The sequence below is a fragment of the Chiloscyllium punctatum genome, chromosome 35 (genome assembly GCF_047496795.1).
Source record: "Chiloscyllium punctatum isolate Juve2018m chromosome 35, sChiPun1.3, whole genome shotgun sequence".
Lineage (NCBI taxonomy): Eukaryota > Metazoa > Chordata > Chondrichthyes > Orectolobiformes > Hemiscylliidae > Chiloscyllium > Chiloscyllium punctatum.
In genome coordinates, this window is record NC_092773.1 from 9656748 (window position 1) to 9680629 (window position 23882).

Consider the following 23882-nt stretch of genomic DNA (forward strand, 5'->3'; position numbering starts at 1 on the left):
TAAAAAAAAGTTGTCGAGGCAGGAACCCTGAAGGAGTGACCGCTAGAAAGGCCAACAGCAGACAAGGCTTGGGGAGGGGGGCTGGGAGAGGGTATTAGAATCGATAACAAAAGAGAAAATGCTGGAAAATCTCAGCAGGTCTGGCAGCATCTGTAAGGAGAGAAAAGAGCTGACGTTTCGAGTCTAACTGACCCTTACCTCCCTGTTTCTCCCTTTTTTTTAGCTTTGACAAAGGGTCAGCTCTTTTCTCTCCTCACAGATGCTGCCAGACCTGCTGAGATTTTCCAGCATTTTCTCTTTTGGTTTCAGATTCCAGCATCCGCAGTAATTTGCTTTTATGAGAATTGGTAGGTGGGGTAGGGATCCGACGGACGGAAGGGCCTCTTCCTCCTGTGTGTGTGGAAGACTGTCTGACTGTCTGGGGATAAGCTGAGCTGGCTGCGTCTGCCCAGGCACAGTGTGGGGGGGGGTGGAGGTGGCCAGATTTGGGAGGAGGGATTGCGGCATCGGGAGGGGGAGGGGAGGATCGTCAGAGCGCTGGGAGGGGAGGGGGGAGGGTTTGGGTCTGGTATAAAAGGGGGGCGTGCAGCTCTCTCGGAGCACACCCGAAGCGGACAGCACCAGCAGGAACCATGAGCACCGCGAGCTACGAGTCTTACTTCCACAAGAGGCGCTTTGGGGACAGCGCGGCGCCCAGGAGCTATGGAGCTGTCCAGCACTTCAGGAGCAACTTCGGAGGCAATGTCAAAGCGGTCTACAGCTCTTACTCCAGCCCGGCCTTCACCACTCGCAAGGCCCACAGCGTCTCGTCCGCCCTGGACACCTTCGACTTGAGCCAGGCGAGCGCCGTGAGCAGCGAGTTCAAGGCGGTGCGGACCCAGGAGAAGGCGCAGCTGCAGGAGCTGAACGACCGCTTCGCCAACTTCATCGAGAAGGTCCACGAGCTGGAGCAGCAGAACAAGGTGCTGGAGGCCGAGCTCTCCCTGCTCCGCCAGAAGCAAGGCGGCCCGTCCCGCCTCAAGGGCATCTACGAGCAGGAGCTGCGGGAGCTGAGGCTGGCGCTGGACGACGCCCGGCACGAAAGGCAGGCGGCGCAGAACGAGAGGGACCACCTGGAGGAGAGCCTGAAGAACCTCCAGGCTCGCTACGAGGAGGAGCTGCTGAACCGGGAGGACGCCGAGGGCCGCCTGATGGAAGCCAGGAAGGGCTCGGACGAGGCGGCGCTGGCCAGGGCCGAGGTGGACAAGAGGATCGAGAGCCTGATGGACGAGATCGCCTTCCTGAAGAAGATCCACGAGGAGGAGATCGCCGAGCTGCAGGCCCAGGTGCAGTACGCCCAGGTCTCGGTGGAAGTGGACATGGGCAAGCCGGACCTCTCCTCTGCGCTGAGGGAGATCCGCTGCCAGTACGAGAAGGTGGCGGCCAAGAACATGCAGTCGGCCGAAGACTGGTACAAGACCCGCTTCGCCGTGCTGGCCGAGAACGCCTCCAAGGACAGCGACGCGACCAGGCAAGCCCGGGACGAGGTGATCGAGTACAGGCGCCAGGTCAAAGCCAAGACGCTGGAGATCGACGGCGTTCGGGGAATGAACGACGCCCTGGAGAGGCAACTGCTGGAACTGGATGAGAAACAGGGAGGCGAGATCAGTGCCCTACAGGTAATGGAAGGGGGTGCCTGGGAGGGCGGAGGAGGTGACCCACACACACACACACAGGTTCACCGAGAGAGTGATACACACAACAGTCAGGGAGGGAGGGAGGGGACAGGACACAAGCACCTCGCCAATAGAGGCGAAACCTTCGCGTTTTGGGGAGGCAGAGTTACAAGGGATGAGAAAAGGCAGCGAGAAATCTTGAGAACCGAGGGGGGTGGGGTCACTGACCATCTTTCTCTCTATTTCCCTCCCCCCCAATCCCATTCCCACAGGATGCCATTAGCCAGCTGGAGAATGAGCTGAGAACCACCAAGAATGAGATGGGTCGCTACCTGAAAGAATACCAGGATCTCCTGAACGTGAAGATGGCCCTGGACATTGAGATCGCGGCGTACAGGTAAGGAGTGACACCGGGAGAGGCCGCTGGAAACTCCCGACAGCTGGGAATGTTCCCTCCCTGGGCGGACCGAGTGTCATGCGCCCTTCCACTCCAGAGCTGAGCCCCCCACCCACCCAGTGAGCGAGCGGCTCCTCCCCACCCCCAGCCCTGCATTGCACCAGTTGGGTGTGGCACAGGGTGGAGTATAACTCCGGTCTGGCGCAGTCTTTCTGCAATCCTCGGGCTGGCCCAAGTATCTGGTTCAGCTTTTACAAGAGGACAGACCCGCAGGTTGAAAAGACACAATTTCATTCGGGAAGGAGAGGTTTGGGATGGGCTGGGGGTGGTGCAAGACAGGGGCTAAGAGGACGTGATAGCCTCAATGCGTCAGATACAGGTTTACCTCTCCTGTCACACACTACCCCCCACCCCCACTCCCCATCATTCCCAACACTGATCCCTGTATCGGCCTTTCTCCCAACAGTGTGCATTGGGTTTCAGAGGGGACAGGATTTGCGGAGTGCCTTTTGGGGGGGTTTTGTTTGTGAACAGCGAGAGCTAATGCCGTGAACAGAGTTAAAACAAGACATTGGATACGGGTCAGTTCCACAATCAAAATACACCGAGTGTTCCCTGCGTAGAAAGCACATTCACTGGCGTAACTCTCAAAAGGAGATCAGATGTAGATGTTCACGCACAAGAATAAAATCTGCATTGCAGGGCTCCTGGGAAAGAGCAAGGGATTGACCCCCTTACTAAGCATGGGCACAGGCAGGCAGGGCCAAATCTTTGCACAAAGCCCGGAGGATTAAAAGGTAACAAAGTGCCAAAACCTCGGAGCTGCAGTGCAGGTTGGGAAATTCTTATCGTTGTTGTTCCTTTCTGTTCCGCTCTCAGGAAACTGCTGGAGGGAGAGGAAACACGCATCACCTACACCAACGTGGGCAGCATGATCAGCGGCTACTCTCAGACTGCTGCCGCCCCGGTGTACAGCCGCTCCAGCTACTCCCTTCAGAGTAGCGCCTACGGCCTGTCCAGCAGAGCCGGCCTGTACAGCTCCTATCCCAGCAGCAGCCAGGTGGAGGAGGAACTGCTCCAGCAGACCCGCTCATTGGCTGCGCAGCTCCAGCCTCCAGCAGACAAAGCGGAAGACATGGAAGGTAAGAACCTCTCACCAGGCCAGCGGTTCCCCAAACCAGGTGCCAACTCAATGACTGGCACAACTGGGAGCCAGAAGGGGTGGTCTTGAAGTGGCCATTGGAGTTTGCCACTCCCACAGCAAGAACTGGGCAGGGACCAGGTCTCAAATGAAATGTGAAACTCAGGTTCGTTCTAGTCCTATGGCAGACATGAAAGGAAATACCCCATTGGTCTCTCCTAAGAGAGCAGGGCTACGTTCAGTCCTCTCCAGGGCCGAGATCTATCTCACAACAAGAACCATTGATACAGTCACAGAGTCATAGAGATATACAGCATGGAAATCGACCCTTCGGTCCAACCCATCCATGCCGACCAGATATCACAACCCGATCTAGTCCCACCTGCCAGCACCCAGCCCATATCCCTCCAAACCCTTCCTATTCATATACCCATCCTGATGCCTTTTAAATGCTGTAATTGTACCAGCCTCCACCACATCCTCTGGCAGCTCATTCCATACCCGTACCACCCTGTGTGTGAAGAAATTGCCCCTTAGGTCTCTTTTATATCTTTCCCCTCTCACTCTAAACCTGTGCCCTCTGATTCTGGACTCCATTTGGCCCATATCCCTCTAAACCTTACCTGTTCAAAATTTTTTTTTAAATCTTCTACTTGTACCTGCATCTACCACTTCCTCTGGCAGTTCATTCCATGTACAAACGACCCTGTGTGAAAAGTTGCGCCTCCCCAACCCAGTCCACAACAAAGCAAAGGTCAAATTTAAACTGTAAGTTTTGCCGAACATTACCATTCCTTAGCTTTTTCAATTATATTGTCTGATGCTGTTTATGTTGTTGGGCACCAACGTTGACTCTCATGTGTTCATGATCTTCTGTCTGCAATGCAGTCTTCATTTAGACAATGCAATCTTCAGAGGGAACATGCTTTGCACCAAAAGTCTCTCTTGATTTTTTTGAATTTGTAGGTGAAGAAGAGGAAGGAGGAGAAGAAAATGGAGAAGAGGCAGAAGCAAAGGAGAACGGAGAGGAAGAGGAGGAAAAGGAAGATGAGGAGGAGGAAAGCGAGGAAGGAGGTGAGGCTGAAGGAGAGAAGAAAGAAGAGGAAGAAGAAGAGAAACAGGAAGAAAGTGAAGAAAAAGGAAATGATGCTGATAAACAGAGCGCAGAAAAGAAGTAGACAGGCCAAAAAAGGTCAACAAGGTATTGAATTCAAAAAGTGGGTAAACTAACTCCAGCCATCCAATCAAATCTGAGCCAAAGATACAATACAAAGATGATCCAATGAAAGTTTATGCTTTATGTGTAAAGATTGACTCCTGAAATAATTTAAGAAAAAAAAAACAAGAAATGCTTGTGCAGATTGCAAACTTAATGATGTGTAAGCATGGTTAACCTTTGAGGAATGCAAGCCATGTGATGTACAGAAATTCTAAAGTACCTGTTATATTATTGTATCATTACGCAGTCATTGTAAAACAAGGATCAATGTGCAATTATCTAGAAAAGTAATGCAGGACAATATGATACAAGTTTGTCACAGGGTCAATCACAATGGATGGTGCAATCAACAATAAATACAACTCTCAGCAAACACTTGGTCTGATTTATTAACTCATTCACAGCCACTCAATATATATAACCATAGTCTCTCTCAACTGTGTTCAAACGATGCCAGGGGAATCATTTTAGAAACAGGACATAAATAAGATTGCAGTGTCAGTGACTGAAACAGGGGCAATAGGTTGGATGGTTTGAAGGGATCTGGCAACATGGTAATTGGTATGGGTCATCAAGATGATGCATGTGGGGAATAATGCAGACTGGTTGGGTCCAATGGCCAGTTCAAGTTTTTAAAAAATTTTTAAATTCAACTTAGAGCAAGTTTGGAAACTGCATGTACGGTAGCACAAAGACCTCAGCACCAAACACACGAGCTGAGGATCGGGTCAGCCCTTGGAAGTTTGCATCTGCACTCACTGATGCAGTCAAAAAGCAGAATGATTTGCCGTGGAAAGCACTGTCTCAGGAAAGGGGATTCAGACGTTGAGGGATCCATATCCAATCTTTCATTTCAGTTGGTCGCACAGCACTCAGAGATGACACTCCTTACCCCTCATTCTTAATAATCTCAGTTTACAGTAGACTCGACTTTGGATTCCATATCCCAAGGCAGATATCAAAACTCAAAAAGGTAACATTGAGCAAAGCTCCAATCCAACCTTTAAACAATTTTGTGAACTTCTCAATACATGAGATCTCTTAATTTGAGAGAGGGAGTTATCAATTAATAAGTTGGGAAATGCAAAGCTAGAACTGCATTTGATCTCCAGCACTTTCTATTTGGAGCTCATTTTTGGAGATATGTTGTTTTACAGAAATGCACTCTTGTGCAGAATTGACCGAATTGCCACAGCACATCTGCCACTCTTGAACTCCAGATGGTTTTGGTGGTTTTGTTTTATTTCCTTCCTTAGGAAATAGTAAAAGCATGTGAAAACCAGAAAGATAGCCAGAAACCACAAGGTCCCAAGCCTATTTCAATTTTCCCCATCCTCCACATTGCTCCTGAAAAGCACATTCACCCAGCCTCTCAGCTTGCAGAAACGACAAAATCACTGAGGCAATTCATGGAAAGGGAGCCTTCAGCTGATGAGAAATGACTTCCAAAAGAGAACAATGCTCATGAGGAACATCTCACATCCCCCTCATATACAGAAATACACATACATCAATGGTCATTTTACATCTGCTGCATGAGTCAGCAAGTTGATCCAACCAGTAATAGATTCCATGGAAAGGCACCAACAGTATCCAAGTTGGCCCCTTGTGTTTGTAAAGTATAAACATGTACCATCCCTGTTCCTCAACACACAAGCAAATAACCCGCCCATGTCTACCCACACTGCTTACCTTTACTAATTCAATCTTGTCACAAACTTATTCTCCTCAACACTACTGATGCATTGCTTTATGACTATCATGATTATCAAAGGTATTCACATTGGCGCTTAAACTTCAGTTTTCTGGGAGTTCTACAACACTTTTCTACATTTCACTTTTGAATCACCTGAGATGGACACACTACTTTGGACTTAACTGTATCGATCTAATGACCCTTTCATAGTCATCATATTGCAAGCATCTTGAGGGCTTTTGTGGTGCAGTAACTATATTCTCTTCTTCAAGTCAGGTGGGCCTGCGTTCAAGTCTCACCAACTCTAGTGGTGTATGGCAACAACTCTGAACAAATCGATGAGAAAATACAGACAAAAAGCACCCGATGATATCTCCGTACAATATTTTAACCTCCAAGTAGAACCAAGAGGTTCAAGAACAGCTTCTTCCCTGTTATTATCAGACTGCTACAGGAACCTCTGTAACTTCAAATAATGTTGATCTTGCTTAGTGCACCCCATGTCCAGTCATAACCATGCATGCCGAGCTCTGTCAAAGCACCCCATGATCGATATGTCCTTGTTTGCTGTGATTTGCTTTTACTGCTGCCAAAATAAAGCTTTTCACTGCACTTATAAATATGTAACTACAATAAATCAAAACAAAATTGTTGCTAATTTTTAATGTCAATGCAACATTAGACTCCCCTTAACCATCAAGAGTTGAATATCAAAGTAAACGGTTTTAATTTCTGAAATTGCAGACCCAGGTCACCTCAATTTGATTTTAAAAACCTTCTCTCCCTTAAAATCAGTTCTTCAGCTAATTCACCACGATCAGCTTTAGTGTTAATGATGCACAGTATAAGCAGTAACTAGTCACAGGCCCAGGAGTAAGGACTACTGCAAAGGAGCTATTTAAATTCTTCACCCTACCTGGGGAGCACACGTGAAGGCATACTGGGAAATCTTTTGATTGCTTTGTGATTCGTTGCCATTTGATTGACAATCACAACCAAAATATAAAAGCTTTCCAATTCCAAAATTTTCAACAATCTTAGTGCACCAATCTTATGTCCTCCAACAGCAGCTTACAATGCTTGAGGATGAACAAATCATTTCTTCTCCAAAGTGTTTCCTTTCAAATTGCAAATGTATTTCCATTCAAGTCATTCATGAATTTGAACATGACCAGTCAGCCATCTTGTTTTACCACATGACCTAATCTGATTTAAAAGAGCCAAGCCAGTTCATACTTGGAATAGTTTGCATGTGTTTCATTTTTGATCTGCAATTGTGCTAACCCCAACTAATTGCCCCATTCAGATTTGATTCTGTTAGTTCCTGCAAGTTAAGAACTGGGATTGATTATTCAGGTGTTGCACTGGGACCAAATCTTGAAATGATCAAAAAACCTTTGAAATTACAGTGAAACATTTGGTTCTGAGCCTGTGAATCTGGAGCAGAGCTGGTCCATTTGGTGTCTTGAGGCTTTTACTGTGAATCAATAATATCAGACATGAGCTGACTGTAACCTCAAATCCACATTCTCACCAACGCCTGATAAAACTTCACCCCCTCAGGTCAAAACAGTCTATCCACACTGCCTTAAATATGCTGAAAATTTTCACTTCCATTGCCTTTTAAGAGACTTCCAAAGACTCACCACATTCTCAGAGAAATAATTTTGGCTGATCTCTGTTTTAAATCAATGAGCCCTGATTTTCAAACAGTGAGCCCGAGTTTTAGACTCTCCCTCAAGAGGAAACATCCTCTCTGCGTCCACCCTGACAAGACCAGTTAGGATTTTCCTCATTTCAATCACGTCACCTCTCACTTTTCTAAATGCCAGCAGAAATAAGCTGAGCCAGTCCAGTAAATCTTCTCCTGCCTTCAACACGTTGATAACCTTCGTGAAATAAGGTGACCAACAACGTGAATAAGACTCCAAATATGGTGTCATCAATTCTTTGTCTAACTGAAGGACAATTCAAATGAGATACATTACAAACATGCCGCCCCAAATCAGCACTAAACCTACTTCAGTATCACTGTTTTCATGGAATACTAGCAATAAGATAAAGCAATCGCCTTGTTGGAAGACACCTTGTGTTGGCCAGCTGTTCAGATCTGTTTTACTGCAATATGCAATCTCATTTATCTGAGGAGTGATGATACTACAGCTTTATGAGATGTATTTTGCTCTTTTCAGATGAAGAAAGGTTGAGACAGAGGTGTCAAGCAGTCTGCTCAAAGACAGTAAAGTAAACAGCTAGTACAGCCTTTTATTTTAAGTTGGAACAAAAGAAGCAGCCTGGGATAAAGATCCCACAGACTCAGTGTTTTAGTTTTAGCATTATGCAGTAGCTGGGGTCGAGAAGCAGGTTTAGTGCTGATTTAGGGCAGAATGGCCCTTTGTAGAGCCTCCCACCCAACCACCTCCTCTAACCTTAAAAACCAGGGACACATCAGGTAAGCGCCTCTTCTTTTTGACTTTGTGACTAGGGGACTAGCAGGGATGGCAGTGCAGGGAGAGCAATGTTCCTCCTGCATGATGTTTGAGGTGAGGAATGCAATTAGTGTCCCATCCGAGTACATCTGCAGGAAGTGCACCCAACTCTCGCTCTTCCAAGACCGTGTTAGGGAACTGGTGTGGGAGCTGGATGAACTTTGGATCATTCAGGAGGCAGAGGCTGTGATAGATAGGAGTTACAGGGAAGTAGTTACTCTGAGGCATGAAGAAAGCTGGGTGACTGTTTGAAGGGGGAGAAAACAGTCAGTGGAGGGATCCCCTGTGGTTGGTCCCCTGAAAAACATGTATAGCGTTTTGGATACTGTTGAGGGGGACGACTTACCAGGGGTATGCAGTGGGACCCAGGTCTCTGGCACAGAGCCTGTCCCTGTTGCACAGAAGGGAAGGAGGGAAAGGAGGAGCATGTTAGTCATTGGGGACTTGATAGTTAGAGGCTCAGGTAGAAGGTTTGTTGGGAACGAACAAGACTCATGGTTGGTGTGTTCCCTCCCAGGTACCAGGGTCCATGATGCCTCAGATCATATCTTTGAGGTCCTGAAGGGAGAGGGTGACCAGCCTCAAGTCGCTGTCCATGTAGGTACCAACGACATAGGTAGAACAATGGATAGGGATATAAGGCAGGATTTCAGGGAGTTAGGGTAGAAGCTGAGAGTGAGAACAAACAGAGTTGTTATCTCTGGTTTGTTACCCGTGCCACGTGATAGTGAGGCAAGGAATAGGGAGAGATATCAGCTGAACATGTGGCTGCAAGGATGGTGCAGGAGGGAGGGTTTCAGGTTCTTGGATAATTGGGGCTCATTCTGGGGAAGGTGGGACCTGTACAAACAGGATGGTCTTCACTTGAGCCAGAGGGGTGGGAAATTTGCTGGTGCTATTCGGGTAGGTTTAAATTAGCTCAGTAGGGGGATGGGAACTGGAAGTGTTGCTGCATTACACAGGAGGATGAGAGTAGGGAGGACAGGGACAGGATTTCAGGGTCACAGGAATGTGCTGGCAGACAGTGACGTGGTTTGAAGTGTGTCTACTTCAATTCCAGGAGTATCTGAAGTCAGGTAGGTGAGCTTGCAGCATGGATAGGTACCTGGGACTTCGATGTTGTGGCCATTTCAGAGACATGGATAGAGCAGGGTGAGGAATAGATGTTGCAGGTTCCAGGGTTTAGATCTTTCATTAAGAACAGGCAAAGTGGTAAAAGAGTTGGGGGGGGGAGCATGGCCTTGTTGGTCAAGGATAGTATAATGGTGGCTGAGAAAACATTTGATGAGGACTCGTCTACTGAGGTCGTGTGGGCTGAGATCAGAAACAGGAGAGGAGAGGTCACACTGCTTGGAGATTTTTATAGGCCTCCGCAGAGTTCCAGGGAGGTGGAAGAGAGGATTAGCAAAATTATTCTGGGTAGGAGTGAAAGGAACAGGGTGGTCATTATGGGGGACTTTAACTTTCCCAACGTTGACTGGAAATGCTATAACTCTAGTACATTGGATGGATCAGTTTTTGTCCACTGTATACAGGAGGGTTTCCTGACACAGTATGTCGAAGGGCCGACAAGAGGGGAGGCCACACTGGATCTGGTGCTTGGTAATGAACCAGGCCAGGTGTTTAATTTAGTTGTAGTTGAGCACTTTGGAGAGAGTGACCATAATTCAGTTACGTTTATTTTAGCGATGGAAAAGGATAGGTACATGCCACAGGCCAAGACTTATCGATGGGGCAAGGGCAATTATAATGCAATTAGGCAAGAATTAGGATGTATAGAATGGGGCAGCAAAATGCAGGGGATGCAGACAATGGAAATGTGGAGCTGGTTTAAGGAACAGACGTTGCGTGTCCTTGATCGGTATGTCCCTGTCAGGCAGGGAGGAAGTGATAAGGTAAGGGAACCGTGGTTTACTACAGAAATTGCATCTGTTGTTAAGCAGAAGAAGGAGGCTTATGTGTTGATGAGGCAAGATGGTTCAGATGAGGTGATGGAGAGTTACAGATCAGCGAGGAAGGATTTAAAGAGAGAGTTAAGAAGAGCAAAGAGAGGACACGAGCAGTCTTTAGCAAATAGAATGAAGGAGAACCCTAAAGCTTTCTATAGGTATGTGAGGAATAAAAGGATAACTATAATAGGAATAGGGCCAATCAAAGACAGAAGTGGGAAGTTGAGATCGGAGAGGTGCTAAATGAACATTTCTCACAGTTTTCACTCAGGAAAAGGAGAATATTGTACAGGAGAAGAATGAGGTATGAGATATTAGACAAGAAAGGATCGAGGTTAGTTATGCACAGATGTTACCAATTCTAGAAGGAGTGAATGTAGACAAGTCCTCTGGGCTGGATGGGATTTATCCAAGGATTCCCTGGGAAGCTAGGGATGAAACAGCAGAGCCTTTGGCTTTGATATTTGAGTCGTCATTGTCCACAGATTTGGTACCAGAGGACTGGAGGATTGCAAATGTTGTGCCCTTGTTCATGAAGGGCAGTAGAGATGACCCAGGTCATTATAGACCAGTGGGCCTTACTTCTGCTGTAGGAAAGGTTTTGGAAAGGATTATAAGAGATAAGATTTGTAATCATCTAGCAAGCAACAATTTGATTTCAGATAGTCAACATGGTTTCGTCAAAGGGAGGTTGTGTCTCATAAACCTCATTGATTATTTTGAGAAGGTGACCAAGCATGTAGATGAGAACTTCAGTAAAGCCTTTGATAAGGTTCCACACGGTAGACTGTTGGAGAAAATGCAGAGGCATGGAATTGACGGTGATTTAGCAGTTTGGATTAGAAACTGACTTTCTGTAAGAAGACAGCGAATGGTGGTTGATGAAAGATCTTCAGCCTGGAGTCCGATTACTAGTGGTGTGCCACAAGGATCTGTTTTGGTACCACTTCTGTTTGTCATTTTTATAAATGACTTAGACGCAGGCCGAGGTGGATGGATTAGTAAATTTGCAGACAGCACTAAAGTCGATGGAGTAGTAGGCAGTGTGGAAGAATGTTACAGGTTGCAGGGGGACTTGGATAAACTGCAGAATTGGGCTGAGAGATGGCAAATGGAGTTCAACACAGCTAAATGTGAGGTGATGCACTTTGGGAAGAATAACAGGAAGGCAGAGTACTGGGTCAATGGAAAGATTCTTGGTAGTGTGGATGTGCAGAGCGATCTTGGAGTCTATGTGCACAGATCCCTGAAAGTTGCCACCCAGGTGGACAGTGCTGTTAAGAAGGCATACGGTGTGTTAGGTTTCATTCATAGAGGGATTGAGTTCCGGAGCTGCAACATCATGCTGCAACTATACAAAATGCTGGTGCGGCCACACTTGGAATATTGTGTACAGTTCTGGTCTCCATATTTCGGGAAGGATGTGGAAGCATTGGAAAAGGTGCAGAGGAGATTTACCAGGATGTTGTCTGGTCTGGAGGGAAGGTCTTATGAGAAAAGGCTGAGAGACTTGAACCTGTTCTCATTGGGAAGAAGAAGGCTAAGAGGGGATTTGATAGAGACATACAAGATGATCAGAGGATTAGATAGGGTAGACAGAGAAAGTCTTTTTTCCTAGGATGATGATGTCAGCTTGTACGAGGGGGCATAACTACAAATTGAGGGGTGGTAGATTTAAGACAGATGCCAGAGGCAGGTCCTTTACATAGAGAGTGGTAAGGGCGTGGAATGCCCTACCTGCTAATGTAGTCAGCTCAGCCACATTAGGGAGATTTACACAATCCTTAGATAAGCACATGGATGATTTTGGGATAGTGTAGGGGGACGAGCTGAGAATAGTTCAAAGGTCGGCGCAACATTGAGGGCCAAAGGGCCTGTTCTGCGCTGTATTGTTCCATGTTCTATATTTGTAATGTATCCCATTTGAATTGCGGAAGCTCTTATTCATCTTCCGCAACTAAAAACTGGGGTGTGTCCTCCTCCTGCTAGAATTGTATGTGAGACAGTCTATTTTACTGAACATGCCTTTGCCAAGGGTGTGTTTGTGGAAAATTACCATATTGGAACAGTTAACTAGTAGTCGTTAATATATCTATTATTTTGTTAAGCATTTTGATGGCTACAGTTAAGGCAATTTTATTTGTTTATTTTTATTTTGTCTGTATTTTAACCAGAGTATAAAATAAAGTGTATCAAATTGTTTTTTCCCGAATTGCATCTGGAATGCAATGTCTTACACTTACCTTTAAAATAAGATGAAGTTAGGATCAAGACTATCTTCATCATTTATTTTGAGGGGGTTTGGACTGGCCCCTGACAGAGGAATTGGTTTCAGTTCTGTGAAACTGTGCTTTGTCTGTTTCTGGTGATCTTGTTTTTCTTAACTCTTTAGTGTCCTGATTAGACATTTACTTTTCTCACCCTGTTCATGTACCATTATCCCAAACATAAGCACCCCACCACTATCTGGACAAAGAAAAATGGTATCGACATCAGGAACCCATTCTGGGCTAAGACTAGTGCACCGATTGTGTCTTTGGCTCCAATGTGGACAATTACCTCCTGCTGGCCCCTCTCCCCCATTAGAACATTCTGCACCCTCTCTGAGACATCCTTGATCCTGGCACGAGGGAAGCAACACACCATTCTGCTTTTTTGCTGTTGGCCACAGAAACGTCTGTCTGTACCTTGAACTAGAGAATCCCCGAACACAATTGATCTCTTGGAACCCGATGTACCCCTCATTACATTAGAGATGGTTTCAATACCAGAAACTTGGCTGTTTGTGCTACGTTCCCCTGAGAATCCATCACCCCCTACATTTTCCAAAACAGCATTTCTGTTTGAAATGGTTATATCCACAAAAGACTCCTGCACTAGGTGCCTACTTCTCTTACTGTTCTTGGAGTTAACCCATCTATGTGACTGTATCTAAGACTTTCTCCCCTTCCTATAACTGCCATCCAACACATACTGTTGCTGTTGCAAATTCCTCATCGCTTCTATCTGTCTCTCCAACCGATCCACTCGATCTGATAAGATTCGCATCCAACAGCATTTATGGCAGATATAATCTGCAGTAACCCTTAAACTCTCTTTAAACTCCCACATCTGACAAGAAGTACATATCACTGCAAAGGTCATTTTTGCTCCTTCACAATCTACAGACCCAGAAAATAACACCGTCTTATTCCTCTACAAACACTGCCCGTGGTTAAATTAATAGTTATGGCTTATATTTTAAGTTTAATCAAGAGACATATCTCCAAAAACATATAATCAAGAAAGAGCTCACTCTACTCACTACTGCAGACTCTCTGTAGGCCACACTTAACACAACAATTAACTTATCTGATTCTGTGCTGTGAACTTCACCCAACAGTTCCTCCAAGATTAGTTGTGAATTTCACTGTTTGTTAGTTTTCCCAGATGCACTCCGATGTTCAATGATACACGAATTCAAACAGCAAAGGCAGTAACCGTGCAGGTTCTCTCTCTTTTTCTCTCTCTCTCTCTCTCTCCTGCATTGTCCTCACCATGTGCTTCCTTTGTCTGTTCTTCTCCCTTTTAAAACTGCTGTTGTTTGACTTATTTTTTCCAAAGTTCCAAAACAGTGCAACAGCATATGAAACAGTAATTGCTGCTCCTGTAATTTGAGGAAGTCACCTCCAGCACCTAAAAAAGGAGCAGCTCTGACAGCCAGAAATATTTCCCGTCCTCCATCTTGGATTACCCAGAATCCTTGCTGCTAAAAACAACTAGCAAAGTTCGGTCCAGGTTACTTTCTTGAAATGTTTTGAGGGGCTCTGGCCTGGTCCATAACAATTATTTTAATGGATCTTAATTCAACAAGTTCAACACTATTTTTTTTCATGATACCTAATACAGGTCAAATAGTGTTTTGCAAGTGGTGATTGGAAAGCAAGTATTTACAAGACCATTATTTATAAGTCATGATTATCTGTGAGATTAAACTCTGAACTTCATGCCTGGGCTCACTGAATGACATTTACCCCCTACTCCAGCAATATTTGGATTTCTAAACTCACATCTCTGTGCTCAAATCCCTTCAATGCCTCACCTTCTCTCTATCTCTGCAACCTCTTTCAGTCACCTACTGTCTCAGAATTCTGGTTTGCCCAACTCAAGCCTCTTGTGCCTTCCCAGTGTCCATTTCACCACCATTGGAAGTCATGCCATCATTTTGTTATGCCTAAAACTAGTTCCCTATAAGTAACCCTCTCCTAAATTCATTGTGTCCACATACATTTTTCCATCTTTAAAGAGTTTGATGAAGCCTTCTCTTTCACCAAACTTCTCATCATTTGTCCAAATGTCACTTTTTATCTGGTGAAGTGACACACTTTATTGGATAAGACCCTTGTGAAACACTGTGGAACAGTTTGTTACATTCAGAGTAGAAAATAAATCATGGTGTTTATTTAAACACAGCAATAATTAGGATGAGATGAAGTACAGTCGAAAAGATTAGATTAGATTATCTACAGTGTGGAAACAGACCCTCCAGCCCTTCAAACCTTCCAAAGAGTAACCCACCCAGACTCATTTTTCTCTGACTAATGCACCTAATCCTATGGGCAATTTAGCTTGGCCAATTCATCAAACTTGCACATCTTTTGGACTGTGGGAGAAAACCCACGCAGACACAAGGAGAATGTGCAAACTCCACACAAACAGTCACCCAAGCTGGAATCAAACCTGGGACCCTTGTGCTGTAAGGCAGCAATGCTAAGCACTGTGCCATCGATTTGATTGGCTCATGTACCAACACAGAAACTGTAAAATGCTGTTTCAAATTATCAAACACGTTAATAGATTTGGCAACAAGTCTCACTTAGAGCATTTGTATATAATATCATATCATCTATAAATCATAAGTACATAATACAATATAATATCCATATATAAATATTTATATTTATGTTATATTTATATCAATGTATCTTGTTCAGTGTGTTGCTGGTAAGGACGCAGCTCTATTCCTTCATACACACCACCTTCTCCTCCCAAGCAGTTAACTTTACTGTCAGAGCCAGCAGACACCGAAGTGGTGGATAAGCAGTTGTGATCTCAGCATCTCTTTGTTCTTCTGACAGCTGCTCCTTTTTGTGTGAAAGGAATGTGAGCTGACATACAAGTAGTACATCAGATTACTGAGATGTGCAGCTCAGAAACAAGCCATCTGGCACAACAAGTCAATGTTCCAACACTTTGTCAATGAACACAATCAATGCACCCTTTTATCCTTTCTCCTTTTTGTTTGCATCTAGCTGTGGGTGTAGGTTCCACATTTTCATCTCTCTGGCAGATTGCAACTAAGTGGGATTTGTGTATAGACATCAGTGCAGATTCATTGGGTCAAAGGGTCTCTTCCATGCTGTGTGGCTCTATTTCTTACATCCAAAAGTGCTTTCACTTCCAACTTAATGCTTCCCTCCTTCATCATATCACCTGTGTTACTTTCTTTTCTCCCTTGTGTCTGGGAAAGGAGGTTGCTCCTGGATTCCCAATTGGATTTGTTGAAGACAACCTGATATTTATAGGTATTACATTTGGTCTGTCCACATGTAGGGATATCTTCACAGCATCTACCCTGTCAAATGCATTGCTTACATTTTGTTTTCATCTGCACAGACTGCTTACATGTTGAAAGCCCCAATTTTAATGCTTTCTGATCTTTCAAGCTTTGCTTGGAGGCAATTAGTCCCTCGAGTTTTCTCAAATCAATGCGAGCTCCCTGTCTTTGCTCTCTCTTTCTCTGTCACTTACTTAGAAGTCCTTTGTTCAAACTACTGAGTGCATTTGTACCTGTCATTCTCCAATACAAATATCCCTTTACACGATGAAGTTAACTATGGAGTCAGCTGAACCCCTGATGGCTTGAGATGGAAAATTCTTGTAGCCAGACTCCCCCTTTCAGTGACCTCACAGATGATGAGGGGCTATATTTCAATTCTCAGTGTCTTGTTTGTTTATGAAGCAATGAAGAAGCCATGCATGAACTCTGCAAAAGGACAGGTTTTTACCATCCTACAGGGGTGCGTGTGTCCGTGTGTGTTATGAACCAGCCCAGAATCCCCGCAGCATATTTCAAGAGGGTCATTTAGACCATAACTTTTTCTTATATTGAAGGCAGGTGTGAGGTGTGTGATGCAGCTGGTCCGATCACTCGAGTTTAAGCAAAACAGAATTTATTGAAAGATGAACTAAAGAAAGCAGAATTTAAAATAACTTAATGATAGGAAACTTACCCAACCTGGTACAAGAACTACTTGTTGACTGTTCCATTACAGTAACACCACTTCGCAAAAGACTAAATTCAAACATAGATTCTTCTAGGCAGGAGGGAACAACATCCAGAGAGAGATTTCAGAGACAATCAGAAGGATCTTTTACCGAAGTTTGCAACTCTTCTGGATTCACTGGAGAAAACCTGAACTGGGAGAACTGGTCACTCCATTTCAATTGTTAAATTAGTCAAGGACAAAACAACCTTTTTAAAGTCACAGCATTATCAGTGTGTGTGTACCTGCCTTCTGAAGGGGCTAGAATGATTGTGAATGCAGTGAGTAATCAGTATATGTGTAAGGATGTATATTTTTTGAAAGGGTAATTGTTATACTGCTTTGACCCTGGCCTCCGATCTCGTTTATCTGAATGATTCAAAAATGCATCCAAGCACAGCACAGCACTGAAATGCTTCCATGTTAAGGGTGTGCAATGAACTCCGCTACCCCCGCCCCTCTGTATTTTTGCACACTGCGGGGTTATAATCAGATCCTGTTCATTATGGGAGAAGGGAGCGTTCGTGCTGAGGGAATGGGAGCAATTGTTAACAACGCTGAATGACTGTGACTGAGTGAAAAAAAAACACTGATGAAAGCTGTGGTGCAATCTGCCCATTCCCATTGCCAATTCTGTCCTGCCATCCCCAGAGATAATTCCACAAACCAGGAAACTGGTGGGATTGGGGTGATTGTGAGCAGCTCACAGTCAGGTTCAGACTGTTTACACGATGGGGACTTTCTCATCTTTTCCAGCCCTTTCCTTTAAACAGCCCTACCCTCCTGTCCCAGGCAGTGGCTGCTCAGCTCTGGTGGGGAGAGTCCCCAAGGGTACGGGGATTCAAGGGCAGTCCTGGTCAATGCTGTGAGCATCCAGGCCAGAATGATGGGTAGCTTTAGCTGGGCCATTCAGTGATGTCACAGCGTGGGTTCAAATCGCACAAACAGGGTTGGAGGGTTTGTACGAGAGGGAGAGGCTGAACAGGCTAGGGCTGTTTTCCCTGGAGTGTCGGAGGCTGAGGGGTGACCTTATAGAGGTTTATAAAATCATGAGGGGCATGGATAGGGTAAATAGACGAAGTCTTTTCCCTGGGGTGAGAGTTCCCAGAACTGGAGGGCATAGATTTCGGGTGAGAGGGAAAAGATTTTAAAGAGACCTAAGGGGCAACTTTTTCATGCAGAGGCTGGTACGTGTATGGAATGAGCTGACAGAGGATGTGGTGGAGGCTGGTACAGTTATAGGTTTTTCCCCATTATCTGAAAGTAGAGCATTCCTGTGAAACCGTTCAAAGCCAAAATAGCAGAAAGTGAACAAGCATTAATGTATATGTGAAAAATTTCATCCTTTCTCATCAAAACAATAATCGTCTTCGGATTTCTTTCAGTTGGCAAAAACAGATACTGACGTAAGCCTTTCATAAAAGTGAACTGGTGTAAAGCAAATAAAAGAAAGTGGGGAATAACCCGTACAACATTTAAAAGGTACCTGGATGGGTATATGAATATGGGTATATGAATAGGAATACGGGCCAAGTGTTGGCAAAGGGAACTAGATTAAGTTAGGATATCTGATTGGTATGGGTGAGTTGGTCGGAAGGGTGTGTTTCCATGCTGTACATCTCCTTGACTGTATAGTTGTTAATACAGTGAATAAACCAGCTTGCCTGAAGAAGTGGTGGCCCTCAGGTTAAACTCATCATCTCCCTCCCCCTCTGCAAGGGGAGGTCGGTGCTATATCTTTCGCTTTACCTTTCGGACAGAACGTTCTGTCTGTCCATGTCACTTACCCTGGCTCTGAGGGAAATCTCTGCGGCCCACATTCTAACTGGCATCCCCAGCCGTATTCACCAACACAGCCCTGTGATTTTGCTGAGTCACGTTGGCTCCCTGCCCAACTTTGTGAACGATCTGATGCACTTCTTCCGTGTGAAACAACTCACAATAGATACTGAATGCTGGCCCTTCCTCCCAGAAACTCCCAGGCTCTCTCGGCCTCAGTTGCCCTCAGATCTTTCCAGCCAAAAGTGGGGAGCTCAGATGCTGGAGATTAGAGTTGAGCAGATCATGCAGGAGCAGGAGAATCGACGTTTCGGGCAATTGCCTTTCATCAGTATTAATAAATTAATGCTTTTTCACTTTACGCTATCATAGGAACGCTGTCCTTTCAGATAGCAGGGGAAAGCTGTCATTGGACCAGCCTCCACCATTTCCTCTGGCAGCTCATTCTATCAACTCTCTGTGTGAAGAAGTTGCCCCTTAGATTAGATTAGATTCCCTCCGGTGTGGAAACAGGCCCTTCGGCCCAACAAGTCCGCACCGACCCTCCGTAGAGCAACCCACCCAGCCCTATTCTCATACATTTCCCGCTGACTAATGCACCTAACACTATGGGCAATTTAGCATGGCCAATTCACCTGACCCTATTATATCTTCATGAAGGATCCTGATGAAGGGATTTTTCTCGAAACGTCGATCTTCCTGCACCTCGGATGCCGCCTGACCTGTTGTGCTTTTCCAGCACCACACTCTCCACTCAAATCTTTCAATGCAACCCCTTTGTGGACCCGGGTTTTTACCGATTGTAACTCAGCTGCGATAGGGGAAATAGACCGGGTCAAAGTAGCCTTCCAGCAGCATGTCACCACAACCGGAAAATGCCTCTTCCTGCTCACCTCTCTCTGTGAGTGGGGGGTCCTTGTGTCCGCCTCCATTCTCCGCCCTAACCCCCCCCCAAAAAAAAAACAAACCCACCCTATCACTTGCTGCTAGACTCACAGAGACCAGAGAGAGACGGCCCGGGACCATTCCCCAGGATTCAGACTGGGACAAGGCGCCCGCCAAAAGCGGGGCAGGGAATTGGACAGGGAAAGAGAACCCGTTTGGGAGCACATCCAAATTCAGGGAGATGGGAAGAAACCTGCCAATTCTGGGTCAGGGTTGGGGGCGCCTGCGCAGACGGAGAGAGAGTGGGATGAGGGCGCGGCCCCTTTAAATGCTGCGGCTCCCAGCGAAAGTCCATCGAGTGACAGAGACAGAATGCAGCTTTGTGCCTCGGTCTGTTCTGTCTGACTCAGTTACTGCACACAGCCAACATGGGGAGAGTCACTGAGAACTAATTCATTCCTCAACGCCTCCTGCGCTTCCCGTTATCACACTGCAGACGATAATTGTGTGTGTGGAGGTTTATGGAGAGAAGCCCTCCCCGGGCCCACCCCACCCCCACATTGGACCATCAGAATCAAGTGAAAATTGTAACCAGCCCCACTTCAAGTCGAGTTCAAGCACCGACAGAACTTTCTTGTTTTGTGTCTCACTCCGACTGTGTCAAACTTCGACAGATCGCGTCCCCTTCAGCCACTACCCCCTCCTCTTCAGACCTACTCCACCTCCCCTCGCCCAACCCAATCCCCCCCTCACATTCTCCCCTCAAAAGGGGGCGATTGCCAGCACAGTGTGCTGCCTGGTGGGGCAGGGCAGGGCAGGGCAGGGCGGTCAGCCAGGAGGAGGAGCTCGGCAGAGAGGCAGGAGACAGCGAGGCGTGCGGAGAGGAATGCGGGTTTTTTTTTAGTGCTTATTTTTTCCCAACACCCATGGTGTGTGTGTGTGTGTGTGTGCAGGTGTGAGACACAGTGAGAGACACAAGGTGCACGAATCTTTATTCAGTTTCCACCACCAGGAAGATAGGAAAACACCCCAGTGGCCAGTGACAAGCAGTGCCTTCCACAAAGGGCAATGCTGTGTGATCAAAACAGTGAAGGGGAGGGTAGGGACTAAATCAAAATATGGACCTGTTGATGGCCAGTTTGGCCAGGCCCAGGAGCAGACCCACGAGGAGGTCTTCAGACCTGCCCTCCCTCCTCCGTACCGGGTGCCCGAAGATCAGGAGCGTGGGACTGAAGTGCAGCCAGAAACAGAGGAGAAGGTTTTTGAGAAAATTAAACAGGGAGTGCAAACGCCCACATTCAATATACACATGGCCCACGGACTCCACAGCGCCACAGAACAAGCAGTTGGGCTGGGAGTCCGTGAACCACCGCAATCTGCGGTTGCAGTCCCCAATCTCAATCTGACTCCGTCAACCAGTGGGCGCTCCGCCTTGTTTTGGGGGGGGGGGGGGGGGGGGGTTGGGGGGTGGGGTTGAAGGGTGACGTCGGAGGAGGGTGGGGAGGTGGGATGGAGGCTGTCGTGAAGGGATGTTGCTGCGGTAAATGAATTTTTTTCAAAAAAAGAGAAATTCCCTTCGAAGAAACACAGGTGAAAGGCCAGATTGCTGCCGGTTTGTGAGATTATTAAAACAACAACCACAACAACAAAAATGAAGACAATGCGGGGGCAGAGGGGGGAGCAAAGTCCAGCCAACCTACACTTCTGCAGCCTGGGGACTGCGGACTGATTGTGAGATCTCCAAATGCTGGAGTTTTAGGGGGGGGGGGGGAAAGAAAATTTCCTCCATACCGGAGCAGCAAGTCCAAATTGTTACTGCCAAGGGAAAGCCCCAGAAATTGCTGCAAAAGCTCGGCAGGTCTGCGCGGGGTAGAAATCAGAGCTGCTCTGGCGACCTCAGCTCAGAACGAGCCTTGTTTGGCGAGGTGGGGTGGGGTGGGGGGATGGGGGAGGTGAGGTTGCTGAGTCGGGGGGGGGTGGGGTTGTGGGGGGGGGAGGGTGGTGGGTGGTGGTGGGGAAGAGATCTAATTCGAATCATACAATCACCACAGTGTGGAAAAAAAAGGCCGTTTTGGCCCAACGAGTCCACACTGACCCCCCGCAGAGTGTCCCGCTCAGACCCCCCCCCCTTCCCAATTGCTCCATATTTCTCCTGACGATTGCTACTGTCCTACACACCCCTGAGCACTGTGGGCAAGTTAGCGCGGCCGAATCGCCTAACCTGTCCATCTTTGGACTGTGAGAGGAAACCGGAGCACCGGGAGGAAACCCACCGCAGACACGGGGGAGAATGTGCACAACTACTGCAGTGAAATCTATTGTTCGGCGTCCCCCCTTCACTGAACACCACTGCGGGACAGCAGGGAACCGATAGCCGACAGTTCTGAACCTATAAGTGCCAATGGGAGAGCAATTATCTTTGGGAGCCTTGGCACAATTGCCGTATATCACCCTCCCACCCCACCCCGACCCCTCCCTCCGTGAAAGTGTGCGAGCGCTGAAGTGCGGTGCATCAATGTCTTTCCTCTTGAGTAGTTTGACCCTCTCTGGTTTGGAGCAGTGTGCTTTGATCATAGTTGAAAGCTTTCCTTTCTGAGTGGCCCCTGGGACACGGCCGGATGTATCGGAGTTGACAGGAGCGCCGCTGGGAATCCTAATAGATTCTCCTGGCTGGTTTGTGTTGGGGAGGGCTGGGTGGTGGTGGTGGTGGTGGTGGGATGCGGTGGTGTTTTGGAGGGTCTGGAAGTGATTCGACTCGAGCCCAGCTGGTTCCGCGGCCCTATGTAACTCACTGAAGGCCGGAAGCAAAGCTTTCAGCTCTCCCCGTCAAGGCTGTCTATTCTTCGTGTGAGACTCCTCGTCTCGGTCAGCGGTGCCGGATGGTGGCGTTAAGAACTGACTGTTCCGAAGAGCTCCCGCCCAGTGGTTTAACGATCAAGGTGACTGGGCGCTTTGTTCAACTGGTTGATTCCAGGCTTCAAAAGACCAGCTGGAGCACCAGTCCTGCACTGCGGTGGCACGGCCCTGAGTGGGCTGCGACTTTTGAAGTCCCCCTCGCCCCACCCAAGCAGTTACTGGATTAGTGGTGCTGGAAGAGCACAGCAGTTCAGGCAGCATCCAACGAGCAGAGCGAAATCTGCCTGAACTGCTGTGCTCTTCCAGCACCACTAATCCAGTATTTGCTTTCCAGCATCTGCAGTCATTGTTTTTACCACCCAAGCAGTTCCTGAGTCAGAGCCTGCCCCCGAGTCCCGGGACGGGAGCTGTCCAGGCGTGTGTGGTGCTGAACCTACACCGCGCCTCTGTCCAGCGCGGGGCAGTGCTGAAAACGCCGCGTCGCATGGAGGCTTTTGGCTTGAATGACAGGGAGGGCCCATTCTTCAAAGAAAACTCTGCGTCAGCCTGAAGCCCAGTGTGTCTCCTGCACACATGTGCAGCACCAACATAAAGGACCCACACCCGAATTTAACTCTCTCACACGATACTGACTACATACCCACTCCTCACCTCTGTAAGGCGTTGTGGCCCTGAAGCAGTTAATTCTGTGTCGATTCGTGTTTTGCTGCTGCATCAACAGCCTGCAGTTTCACGCTAGCTGTCTCACTAACCACCCCCCCCCCCCAACCCCCACCAAAGAGCTGCGGGAATTGGCAGACTTGTTAAAGAGAGTTGGGCGTGATTCTTAATTACATTTGCACCCAAAAGATCTGAGTCAACCAGAAGGAAATTAGAACTTCACAATGACCCATTTTACAAATTGTGACTAGCTTCGGGAATGTGTTCCAGGTCACAGTTTGATGTAGCGACACCATATCATTATATATTGCTGATCGACACAGTGTTAATGGAAAGTGAAGTCGCAAAAGTTGTGCCGAAAAGGCGGGGTGGAGGAGAGGTGAAACTTGAATTATTTTAACTGCTATTATATTGGAATGCCGCTCATTGCTTATCATCCCAAAAAAAAAACACACCGGCAACTAGAGCTAGAACGATATTCTCTCCCGCTGACAAAACCTTGAGTAAGGCATTGCCAACAGAATCAGATTCACGTCAGTTAATCCAACATGAAAACAAAACAAAAAGTGTACCTTGACGCACATGTCCACAAGCTTTCCGGCCACACCCAAGTGTTAGAGGCGAAAATTCCGACCTTGCAGGCAGACATTTTCAAAATTTGGCACCCAAATTTTATTTGGAGTCACCTCAAATATAAGAAGGTGAGTAGACTGGTCAAAACAATTCATCCATGATTTGGCAGCATTGGATATTAAGTGCACTCAAGGGAATAGGATTGTTCCAGAGATTGCACACAAAATAGGAGCCTTTCTCTTTACTAATCATTTCTCAATTCAATTCATCCAAAGGGT

At 46.8% G+C, this 23882-nt stretch overlaps 1 protein-coding gene across 1 annotated transcript; it reads left to right on the forward strand.

The window, feature by feature from the left end:
- Positions 1–590: 590 nt before the first annotated feature.
- On the forward strand, positions 591–4785 carry neflb (neurofilament light chain b). The gene is made up of 4 exons (XM_072553931.1): positions 591–1658; positions 1928–2052; positions 2932–3194; positions 4160–4785. The coding sequence occupies exons 1-4, from the start codon at positions 633–635 to the stop codon at positions 4369–4371; spliced, it is 1626 nt and encodes a 541-aa protein (XP_072410032.1). The 5' UTR covers positions 591–632; the 3' UTR covers positions 4372–4785.
- Positions 4786–23882: the final 19097 nt, after the last annotated feature.

Coding starts and splice junctions, on each gene's coding strand:
- neflb (XM_072553931.1), top strand. CDS start 633: ATGAGCACCGCGAGCTACGAGTCTTACTTCCACAAGAGGCGCTTTGGG. Junction 2,053..2,931: donor ATTGAGATCGCGGCGTACAG/GTAAGGAGTGAC, acceptor TTCCGCTCTCAG/GAAACTGCTGGAGGGAGAGG. Junction 3,195..4,159: donor CAAAGCGGAAGACATGGAAG/GTAAGAACCTCT, acceptor TTGAATTTGTAG/GTGAAGAAGAGGAAGGAGGA.